Source organism: Nicotiana tomentosiformis, chromosome 2 (genome assembly GCF_000390325.3).
Source record: "Nicotiana tomentosiformis chromosome 2, ASM39032v3, whole genome shotgun sequence".
Lineage (NCBI taxonomy): Eukaryota > Viridiplantae > Streptophyta > Magnoliopsida > Solanales > Solanaceae > Nicotiana > Nicotiana tomentosiformis.
This window is the reverse complement of record NC_090813.1, coordinates 53,997,616-54,009,803: the sequence shown is the minus strand read 5'-3', so window position 1 is coordinate 54,009,803 and position 12,188 is coordinate 53,997,616. Positions and strand designations below refer to the sequence as shown.

The 12,188-nt window shown below is 33.5% G+C and overlaps 1 protein-coding gene across 3 annotated transcripts; it reads right to left on the bottom strand.

Moving 5' to 3' along the window:
• Positions 1-283: 283 nt before the first annotated feature.
• LOC104117858 (protein ACCELERATED CELL DEATH 6-like) lies at positions 284-8,169 on the bottom strand. 3 transcript variants are annotated; one of them, XM_009628983.3, is made up of 9 exons: positions 8,092-8,169; positions 7,537-7,577; positions 7,181-7,348; positions 4,767-5,243; positions 4,018-4,233; positions 1,625-2,166; positions 1,345-1,428; positions 944-1,163; positions 284-727 (listed from the first exon to the last, which is right to left on the bottom strand). In XM_009628983.3, the coding sequence occupies exons 3-9, from the start codon at positions 7,323-7,325 to the stop codon at positions 549-551; spliced, it is 1,863 nt and encodes a 620-aa protein (XP_009627278.1). In that variant the 5' UTR covers positions 7,326-7,348; positions 7,537-7,577; positions 8,092-8,169; the 3' UTR covers positions 284-548. The 3 variants fall into 3 exon arrangements, with proteins under 3 accessions (XP_009627278.1, XP_009627274.1, XP_009627275.1); XM_009628979.3 differs by having other exon boundaries at positions 284-1,163; XM_009628980.4 differs by lacking the exons at positions 7,181-7,348; positions 7,537-7,577; positions 8,092-8,169 and adding an exon at positions 5,332-5,810 and having other exon boundaries at positions 284-1,163.
• Positions 8,170-12,188: the final 4,019 nt, after the last annotated feature.

The window sequence follows — 12,188 nt, the reverse complement described above, 5'->3', positions numbered from 1 at the left end:
AGAAAGATTTTATGCATTTTATAGGTAATCAGCCTTTAACCACGTATTGTCTCATAAATAAATCGAAGAATTAACTAAGATAACCGGTTGGACTTGAGATTAAACAAATTAGAGGAAGCGTTAAGAAAAGATTTGAAGACTAGCAAAACATCACTGTTTTAGGGTATATGAAATAAATGTAACTATTGCTTGATAAAACTGCTTATGCAATTTGCAAATACTACTATCCGAAGATATATTATGAGACATTTCTGCAGTGCTCATTATTATCTAACTGAAAAAATGAGCTTAATAAAGCATTACATAATCAAACTTAATATTTTCAGAACAGAAATCAAATGTGCTATTCCTATTACAAGTCCCAAATAGCAGTTATAGAAAAAAGTTCCAAAATTCCATGCACAAACATTACATTTCCTTCTTTAGAACAAGGTATCACGTTGTAAAACAAGAATCCTGGTTCTCTTATGACCTAGGATGTGAAATGCTGCTGCAGCATCTTATTAACAATAAAAGATGTAGCCCGCTTCTCTGTAGTGAAGGATTTGTTAATAGAGACTGTGCTTTCCCGGTCTAAAAAGATATTTGGACCAGTATGTCGATTTTGCCACATCAAACCATAGCTTATACTGCAAACACCCAAATAAAGCTACAGGAACACCAGCAAAAGCAGCAATGAGCTTTGGCTGCCAAGCCATATGATTATTATAGACCAAGAAGAAGGTTGCTGCAAAAGCCAAGAGCATGCTAACTATCGAGACAAAGAGTGTCGTGAGTCCAAACAATAACTTTGCAGGCAATGATACAAGAAAATCATCTTCAGTGTACCGAGACGTCAGAATGGACAAGAACATAATGATGGAAACAATTGAACTGAACAGTGCTACTGCATCTGATATGACAAAAACTGAAAAACCCTTCAATGTTAGCATTACAGGGGTACCTAAATCGCTGTTATTACCGCCTGGAAGTGTGAAGCCAGCAGCAAACACCATTGTGGCAATCAAAGTTGCAGCAATCATACAAGAATTTGCAGTGTCTTTCATCCACCTTTCCCCTTCTTTGAGTAATAGCTGGTGCTCCTCTGTGAATAATTGCCTCGGGGTTTTCCCATCATTGTTTTTCATCCTGAGGAATGAAAGTGGAACAATTTTCTCCACCTCCTAGCCAATAAGCATTCCAGTCAGATGATTATCAGCTAGCATAATACAAAATTCATAACTCTACTTAAAAGTTATGCTAAATTAAAGAATCTCATATCACATTAAAATAACATTAAAATGTACGTTTTGATACTAAAAATAAAATGGAAGAGATTAGAAACGTAATACGGTCATCTCTCACCTTAAACCACAATATCTCTCTTTGCATTTGAAGAGCTGCTCCAGATACCCTGAGAAATGATGGCGGCATAATCTTCTCTTCTTCCTGTAGTACTGAGTAATTATTTGAACAATGATAACCCAAAAATGGGACGCTTTAATTATATAATAGTTCCTATATCATATTAAATTGGGCTGGTAGATGGGAACATGTATAGTTTAAACAAGAGATCATAAAAGGGAAATGGAGGCTGAGAATTGAAAATATGCTTATATATAAACAATAAGAAAGAGTTTTGTACCTTAACACACATTGACTCTGTTATCTGTTTAATGACCTCTGTCTGTCGCAACAGCAGCTGCTGAAGTGATTCTAAAAATACATGATTATCAGCGTCAGAAGGCACTGACTGCTCAATTTTGTTTTTCGGGGCGTCTATCTCTCCAAGTTTCTGTTTATTAATTGCCAGCCCTAACTTTCCAACCAAATGTAGAATGTTATTGCCATCATTATCTACTATTAGAGTGATTAAGTCCTTAATTGCTCCTATTTGGTGTATAAGACTGAAGACTTTTTCCTCTCGATGTAAAACAGCAACATGGAAAATGGTTCTGTTATTTTTGTCGACTTTCCATATGAGATCAGGATGATTGTGAATAAGCACAACTAGAAACTCTACATTTCCTGCTCTTGCAGCAGAATGCAGTAATTTTGACTTTTCCACTAGATCAAATAGCTTATCCCCTGCACATTTCTGAAACTCTGCCCAGAGCTCCTCAAGTAGTAGACCAGCTTGCTTCTTCAGTAAAGATTTTTCAGGAAGTACCTGAACCCGTCTGAAGCCTAAAATGTGAAGCAATATTAGCACTAGAACAAATATGAAGCTCCGTCTTGATATAAATATGAGGAAAAAGAAATTAATGGACTCATCGATATAATTACAACAAGATTTTTATAAGGTGAGTTTTCCCAATATTTACCAGTATGTAAGAAAATTCATCTACGAACAACATAGAGAAAGTATAAGTGCATCCACCTAAACTTGACCACTGACCCATTAGAGATCGAACTCATTGCCTACATTCCAAAGTTCTCTATGTTGGCTAGAATTCCCAGAACATCTATAAGAGGTAACAATTCCGATTCATTACTCAGATCCCAGAATATCTATGGCACCATGAATCCATGATTTCAGCCCGAGTGATGAGACTAATGCAGCAGCTCTACAAAGACACTGACCAATTTGCTTAGGCTAAGAATCTGACTGCAGGTTTGCCCTTATTGGATCAATGTTAGCGTGCCAGTACCAATCACCAAAAGACATCATTTTGTATGACTTAACAAGTGGTAGAATCATTTTTGTCACCAAAAGACATCATTTTGTACCTATCGGGATTGCCAGATAGATTCCAATTATGTAGTATGAAGTTTTGAACATACTGGGATTAAAATGGTGCACGCCCAATATGCTAGTTAAATACCTTCGTGATATAATGATTCTTAGTTTCTTGAATCTTCTTTCATTTAAAAGATAAACCAAGTCGTTATGAGAAAAAAATAGAATTATCGAAGAATTAAGACCTAAGACATAAAATGCGATTGAGATTTGAGATAACAATAAGAGAAGAGAGGATAAAGATAGATAAAAATAGATGGATGATAATGGAACAAAAGACATACATATCTATAGGTGTGAGATATAATTGACATCTTATATTTATTTGATGAGCGTCGAGCGACTAACTTAACACTGACCCTATAAATGAACATACTAACATTCTAACATAATTGACATTCTTTTTGGTTTTACAAACCCCATAATTTGCAGTTTTGACTTTTATTTCAAAATTTTCCTTGAGCTCAAAGTATGGACTTTTTAGATCATCATTTCAAGTATGGACTTTTTAGCTCAAGTTAATCAGAATTCTTCTACTATTCTACGATCTAGACTATTTGACAACTTCTTAAACCCATAACTAGTAGCGGATAGTACATTTTTCTTTGTCTTTTTGTTTCCATCCTTGAGCATTTAATGCTTCAAGTCCATTTTACCTAAACTGTTCGGAAACATAAAATGGTTAATAGGAAGAGAGTTGCTTGCGAGGCAGCATATAGGGTAGTGACCCTTTCTCTTAAATAAGGGTGGTGTCTAGGCCAGCTTGCGTGCACCTTGACTATTTTCACGAGATACCTGCTACTCCCACCAGCACAGTTGTTGAGTAAATCTGTCCACCAAGACTTAGACAGACAGGAAGAAATAACCTAATGTTTTGTCTCCATTGGGACATAGAGTAGTGTGACCCTTTTCAGCAAAGGCACTTATTAATTAGGTAAGACCATCTAGCTCTTTTTTCTTCTCGTATGTAAAAGATCTATGTATGTCTGCATCCACGTAAGGGCAAGTAAGAAGTTATGATATCTACTCTCGACCATAACAGAACTCATCCCAGTCAAAAGATCATACCATATTGCCCAGAAACGCACATAATAAAACCTCAGTGTGCTTTAAATTTCTATTCAGATAGTGGTGTTAGTCAACAAAACATATCTTGACCCTAAAGAAAATGATTTACCAGCTCATCATTCTTTGATACCAGTTTCATTAATTCAGCTATACTGCCCCAACGTGTCAACTTCTACTGTGTCTACTTAGTACCAATGAAACATGAAGAGTCTAAGTTAAAGTTATCTTACATGGAGTGAATTGCATCCTAGCAATGGAAATTGCACTAGTAAACATTCCCCACACTGGAGAACAAGCTCGTATAATGAATCTTTCCCAGTTCCCTTCTTGATTTTGGTTACTGATTGCTAAAGACTTTTTAACTAACGCGTACAAGACTGATGCATTTCCTTCTAACACTTTAGTGGCCAAACCACCTCCCTTCTTGAATAAATTCAACGCCACATCTGCAAGAAAAAAATTGAATAAAATAAATTAACTTAGCGATAGAAATACATATCTCAACAGTACTCGACTAGCTTCTTAAAAGGTGAGCGTTTCAAAGTGAATAGTGAAAAGTAATAATCAACGAAACAACATAGTCCATTAAGAAAAACAGAGAGAGACAGAGAGAAAGCGAGTGTATATGTAATGTGATTTCTATACATATATTGACATAACAATATGACACTCGTACCATTTTCAGAATGCAAAATGTTTGATCTCATTTCATCTCTGTAAAAAATTTCTAGCTTCCAATTTAATTTTATTAAACTATTTCAATTGTATAGTTTATAACTTCTCTAACTTTTAAACAATCAAATATATTACATTATTCAAATTTCAAATTTTGATGTAGTGTTTATCAATCGAGAATAACGGTTCAATCACTATCTTAATATTTTATTCCACTAACATTAGTATATAATATATAAATCAAATTAACATTTTAGATTTCGTGCTCAATCAAATACTATATTGGTAAGCGGAGACGTCGTACCATACATCTCATTGTGGATTGCGGTTTCAAGAAGTGCATAGCGTACTTGTTGTAGCACATCAAGACTTGTGACCTCACAAAGGTATGATACCATATCATTGTTCCCAATTGTAGCTGCCATAGTGATTGGTAGTAAACCATCCTCACCGGGGATGTTAGGTAACTTCACATTCTTCTCCCTCATTGCTTTAGCAATTTCAACAACCCCTGACGCTGCTGCAAAATGAAAAGCCGTACTTCCTTCGTCATTTAGCAATTCCAAGTCCTCTTTTTCTATCAGATTCATTAGCTTTCGTACGAATAAGGTGCTCCTTGCTGCAGCTGCAATGTGAAGAACTGTTTCACCCTTTTCTGATATCTTATGACGAGCAAGACTTGGATCATTCTTTAGGATAGGTTCAGCAATTCTCCAATTATCTTTCAGAGCAGCTTGATAAAGAACTTGATATACGGTAAGATACTTCATTTTGTTGCCTCCTAAAAATTGAGAAGCTTCGTGATTACGTAATTCTAAGGCAACTCAATATGTATGTATCATGACAGCATAAATTTGTTTTTCCCTTACTTTTGAATACTTGCATACAGAAAAAACTTCTGGTATAACAACACATATTCCTCTGTCTTTCGAGACTATTTGGATCGCCCTACTCAAGAAATTTAGTAGATCTTATAAAGTGGGTTAGGGTTAGATATTTCGATTTTGCTTGGGCTGTGATTTTTCTGATAATTGGGGAAGATCCACCCAAATTCTGGCACATTTGCACAAAATTGGGGAAAGTCAAGGGATATTTCTTGTATCTGATCGACAAGAGATTGTTTTCTCCTGATGAAAGAAATGAGGAAACAGAGAAAGTTCTCTAGCACATTCTCAACAACTTGATCTGAAAAACCTTCCGCTGACACCGGCGCCGGTATCGTCGGTGACGCCGGTGGTGAAGCAACATCTGAAGAACGAGGACGCTCCTCATCTGACGAATTCGGGAACCGATTTCATTGTGGGATCGTCAAACAATTCATTAAGTAATTTCAAGTGACTCAAATTTTATTGTATTAAATACGTTATTTATATAATAACAAAATATGTCACCGTTTATAACAACCTATTTGACGTGGCGTTGTTATCTTTATCTTTTTTTTCTATTTCACCATTTATTATTATTAAATAATTTTATTTTATTATTTATCTTATCTTTTTGTATAATAAATTTATCCATATCATAATTTTTCTTTAAAATATTATAAGTTTATTCTTCATATTGCTGGTGCGTGATATCATGAAACTATTGCAAATGCTACAACCTATCCAAACATTGTATTTATCAAACGATATATTACAATACAATAATATACGTTAAGAAACAATGTGTAACAACCCTCCAAACAAGTTGTTGCTTGTGTGGCTAACTGTTCATTCCGTTGCAATTTATTTGTGTCTTCATTCAACTAGCCATGAAGTTTAATAAGAAAAAAACTTTTAAAATTTGTATTCTTAAAAATAAAAATATATACTAGTATATCAAAATATTCTTGCATTTGTGGTTTTAAGGTTGGAGTTAAAGAGTTACTAAAAAGGAAAAACGGAATTAAATTTGCTATATATTTGTAAGATTATAAAGAAGTAGAAATAAATTAGTTTAAATTAAATTATTTCTAAGTTTTAAAAAAACAAATTCAAAACAATCTTATAAGGTATAGTTCACATAAGTTGAAACACCTATCCCATTGCATTGTGAATAACAACTAATATGGTATCTATATTGCTAAAAGTTCTGTTTTTCGCGAGAATAAAATACACATGGAATTGAATTGCCAATAAAATAAACTAGCTATGTTTAAGTTTCAAGATTAATTGATTTGTGAATCTACACATGCATATGGAGAATATATAACTCAACCCAGGCATTTGGGGAATTGGTGGGGAAGGGCCTTCAAATTGCTGAACAAAAGATGAGTACCTCTAGAAGTAATAATGTTGTTATTAATCCACAGGGTGATGGTGAGATAGGCAATTTAACTTATGATCCTATGATATGTTAATATAGGTTATTGATCCAAAGGATGGACAGGGTGATGGTGAGACATAGTTACGGATAGCAGAATAGAGTGGCCGATGCACTGGCAAAGGAAGCAGAAAAATTAAAAAAATTAGGAAGAACTACCATGCTAGCAGTTGTGTTTGCAAACGATGTATTTTGGGGTGACATTCTATGAACTGAAATAATTAGACACTTTTTGGCATGTAATATTGATATACTAGAATAAAATATGCCTTATACTAGAACAAAACATACCTGTTTTAGGGGGATTAAAGTACCCCATCTAACCAGTACTCTGTAACGTAGTTCTTAATATATACTGCTCTATAATTTTCCCTTTGACCAAAAACAAAAGAGAATATATAACAGTGAACTTACTACTAACAAGTAGTACAGGCTGCCGACTGGAAATAGGAGGAGGTTGACTTTCAACGTCACTAATTTGATCATTTGGAGATCCTTGTTCATCTTCAAAATGATCATTAGCTGAGGGAAATTCGTTGCGTATAGATCTCTCCGCCATTATAGTTTTGTCTGCACTGGCTTCTACAAAAAATGTACAGAGTAAGTAAACTGGAACCAGATTGATATATACTACTTAAGACGTAGGCATAAAGTCGAAGCCATAATTTCAACTTCTGGATTTCAAATGTTAACGATCGTGTTCTAGATTTAATATCTATACATATTTAATGAATTAAAAATACCAAATACATTATTTAAGCAAAAATTACTGGGTTCAGCCAAACCCGTAAGCCGGCTTGTGCCTTCGCCCCTGCATAAACATGATCGAAAAGGTTACGTTTAGCTCCGTTTTTAACGAAAATTATGTAAAAATATTCAGAATTTCAAAATAATATAGTAAGTGATCTATATATATGACTATATATTGGTTATGATGCGTTTCAAACTTCCACGAATATCTTCATGTTAAAAAAGTAATAGAAAGTCAAAATGCTTCACAGGAATCTAATGCAGAATCAATATATATATATCGGCTCTTTGTATATCTTTTCGAGTTAATGACAAGTACATCTTCTAAATTCTGGACTATAAGACACATAATTTCTCAGGCTTCAAATATTTGAATCAACCTATTTATTTTTCCTCCCCTATAATGTTATAAGGCTAATTTTGTGGTTTATAACTTTACCATATTGTGAAGTTCATGTTCTTTTCGTAACTTATAAGCTACAACTACAAAGATGAGTCAAATATAAACACAATAGAGGAGAAGACGAGTAGCAATGAGAACAAGGTAAAGAAAGAAGAAGAGAAAATAGACATACGAAAGCGACTGATGCTTCTCGGTTATCGGAGGAAAGGAGGATTATCTGGTTGATGATTTCCTTTTAGCTCCAAACTCCAATTGCTGGACCTGCCCAAATATATATATATATATAGAGAGAGAGCAAATAATTGGATTTCTTTGCCTCGAGTAATAACTGAAGTGTTAATTAATACTTTCACCGGTCCACAGTAAGTAAGTGACCATCCTGAGCACACCCATTAAAGAAATATAAAATTCTAGACAAAAATAGTTAGTGTGACTAAACTACCCTTAATTAAATATTGCAGCATAGTTAATGTGAGGAGTAAAAGACTTTTTAGGGATACATACGTAAGGGTAATTTTGGAAAAATAAATTGAATTTTTTCTTGATTATATAAATGGACACATATTTTGGACCAAAATAAAAAAGCAAATTGGTTACTTATTGTGGACCGGGGGAGTAACTCCTCCATTATGGAATTTTTTATTATTCCGTACTTAAGGCGGCCCATCAGTTTTTTTAAAAACAATTGGTTAGTATATTGGGACTTTTAGAGCTTTACCCATAAAAATTAAACTAATTACTTGTGTGTACTCATTTACTTTTGTACCCATAAAATTAATTAGTCTTCCTACCCATCGTAGCTTTTGTGGGTAATTGACTCTTTTTTTCTCCTTTTCTTTTTCGTTATTTTTTGCTCTTTCTCCCTTTCTCTCATGTTTTTTTCAATCATATTGTTTTTTATTTTCTTTTTTTACCATAATTTGATTCCATACTCAATTTTGGGTCCTTAATTTTTATTTTGTTTCTTTTCTTTTGTTCATTTTTCTTTATTTCTTGTTTCTTTTCTAATTTCATTTAACTTTTTTTTTTCTTTTTTTCCTACATAATCTAATCACATTCACTTTTTTTGCTTCCTTTCTTTATTCTTCTTTATTTATAGTAATAAACATAACTAATATAGTAAACATTTGTTCACTATTTTTTAATATAACTAATATAATATACCTTATATCTTTTATCTCATTTATTTTCTCTAAATCAATTATTAGAACAACTTATACATTATACATGTTTTTTCTTCTCTTTTTTCATTGCATTTTTTCCTTTTTTCCCCTCTTCTAATATTATTTTTATTACTTTTAAATTATTTTTATGTATTTCTATTTTTTCTCATAATCTAATTCTACACATCTTTTGGGCTCCTTTATTTTTGTTCTTTTTCTCTCTTTTTTTACTATATCAGTAAAAAAAAAATTGATGTAGTACATCTTTTTATTTTATTTAATTTTTCTTATACTAATTATCAGAAAATAACTTACTCTAGCATATAGTATACGAAAAATAGTATATTAGTAGTAATTGAAGTATATTGTTGTAGCATACTATGATACTCACATGGTATATTATCATATACTGGCAAGGTATCATAGAGGTCTCATTTCTTCAAGAAGTACACTCAGTTCTCTATAATACCTATATGGTTTATACCATATACTGACATGATATAATGTGGCATTCCTTCCAAGATAATACTGAGTCTCGATGATACTAACCTGGTATATAGCATATGCTAACAGGGTCTCATAGAGGATAGGTTCATTCCTTCAACAAAAAATACTCTTCAATACTCTATGATACCCACATGGTAGATATTATATACTGACAAGATAGAGTTCTGGTTAATTCCTTCAAAAAAGAGCTCAGTCCTCTATGATACCAAACTGATATGCAAATATACCATTTTCGTATACAATACAAATCATCTACTTCGCTATCTTTACTTAATTTCAACCCAAATTTCACAGCTCTAATGCAAAATCTCCACCAAATTAGCTTAAAATTTAGCCACAACCTCCATTCAACATTTCAAACTAAGTATTTTTATTTAATAAAAAATTTAAAAAGGCGTAAAAACTCTATTGAAACATTGAAAAGATTCCAATGAAAAAGATACCAACCTGGTATATATCATATACTAACATCGTATCATAGAGGACTAGTTCATTCCTTTAACAGAAAAAAATGCTCGTCAATCCTCTATGATACCCACATGGTATATATCATTACTGACATAATATATAGGTATGGTTCATTCCTTCAAAAAAAGAGCTCAGTCCTCTATGATACCAAACCGGTATACATGTACACTATTTTGGTATATAGTATAAATTCATCTTCTTTGCTAGTTCAACTCAATTTCAACCCAAATTTTATAACTCTAGTACAAAAAATCCACCAAATTAGCTCAACTTTAGCCACAATCTCTATTTAACATTTAAAAGTAAATATTTTTGAATAATAAAAATTTGAAAAAGGCATGAAAACTCCATTAAATATTTAAAAAGATTCCAATGAAAAACTTCAATAAATAAAAAGGACCAAATTATAACGGATACTATTACACTATACTGTATATTATAAGAGTATAATGTTGGAATAAATTGTATAAATTAAAAATTATATACTAAAGTGGTATACATGTATACCATTTCGTTATACAGTACAAATCCATCTTCTTCGCTAGTTCAATTTAATTTCAACCCAAATTTCACATCTACTGCAAAATCTCCATCAAATTGGCTCAAGCTTTTGCTACAACTTTTAATCAACATTTCAAACAAACCCCAAGCATAATCAGATTAAAATAACTATAAACTCAACAAGCCCACTACATGAATTTCCAGCTTCAAAGTCCTTCAATTGTGCATTTGATTTTTTCTAATAATAAATCTTCAAAAATATTCAGTATGAACTTTCTAAAGATACTAGAAATAACTTTTTAAAATATGTACTTTGAATCAAACAACAGATCTTAAAGTTGAAATTTCAATTCAAAAGCTTCAAACTCAAGAATAGCGGGTCTTTAAAAATTCAATCCCAAGCACCTCAAATTAGCTCTAAATGAAACCAAAATTCAGTATGATTAATATCCTTTCTTTTACTATAGCATAACATCTTACTTTAAAACTACATTCAGGCTACAAGTATAAATGTGTAATGACCCAACCAGTCATTTTGACTTTTAGAATCATGTTCTCCTAAATAAAACTCTCTGTATGTGCTTTTATTAATTTATGACTTGCGGGAATGGTTGGTTCGGGATTTGAAAGTGTTCGGGTTGAAATCAGAACACTTGGTTCCTTGAGTTGGCCTTAAAATGTTAAGTTTGACTTCGGTCAACATTTTCGGAAAACGACCCCGGAATAGAATTTTGATGATTCCAACAGCTCCGTATGGTGATTTTGGACTTAGGAGCGTGTTCGAAATTTTATTTGGAAGTCCGAAGTTAAATTAGGCTTGAAATGGCTAAAATAGGAATTTTAGTTTGGAAGTTTGACCGGGGAGTTGACTTTTGATACCAGAGTCAGAATCCAGTTCCAAAAATCTTTATAGCTTCGTCATGTCCTTTATAACTTGTGTGCAAAATTTGAAGTCAATCGGACTTGATTTGATAGGTTTCGACACCGAATGTAGAAGTTGGAAATTTTAAGTTTCATTAACCTTGAATTGGAGTATGATTTGTGGTTTTAGCGTTGTTTGATGTGATTTGAGGGTTCGACTAAGTTCGTGTAATATTTTAGGACTTATTAGTATATTTGGTTGAGGTCCCGAGAGGCTCAGGTGAGTTTCAAACGGCTAACAGATCACTTTTGGCCTTTGGGAGACTGTTGATAGCTGCTGGTATTTTTCTTCTGATTTCCTTATACGCGATCCCGTAAGTTTGTCTGTGACCGCTTAGTGTAATTTGGGCAGAGGTGACTTTATTCTACGCGATCGCGTGAGATAGTTTACGATCGCATAGGCTTGTTTGAGGCAGTGATATTTTTGTTCTTCGTGATCACGTGGATAGGGCCGCGATCGCGTAGGTGTGGGAATTTGGTATTCGCGACCACGTAGGGGAGGTCGCGTTCGCATAGAGTAAGTGGAGCGGCAGGGAAGGCCACGCGTTTGTGCTTCGCGATCGCGTGGGCCTGTAGGATTGAACTTCGCGATCGCGTGAGATAGTTTGCGATCGCGTAGGGTTATTTTTGGGCAGTAAAAATTTGTGCAACGCGATCGCGTGAGGAAGTTCGCGATCGCGTAGAAAAAGTCACTGGGCAGAGAGTTTAA

Bases quoted from the DNA above. Each gene is read 5' to 3' on its own strand.
- LOC104117858 (XM_009628979.3), bottom strand. From the start codon at position 7,325: ATGGCGGAGAGATCTATACGCAACGAATTTCCCTCAGCTAATGATCAT. The intron at 4,234-4,766 runs GTACGACGTCTC...TTTTTCTTGCAG, and splicing joins AATCCACAATGAGATGTATG to ATGTGGCGTTGAATTTATTC. The intron at 1,429-1,624 runs GTACAAAACTCT...TCAGTACTACAG, and splicing joins CAGAGTCAATGTGTGTTAAG to GAAGAAGAGAAGATTATGCC.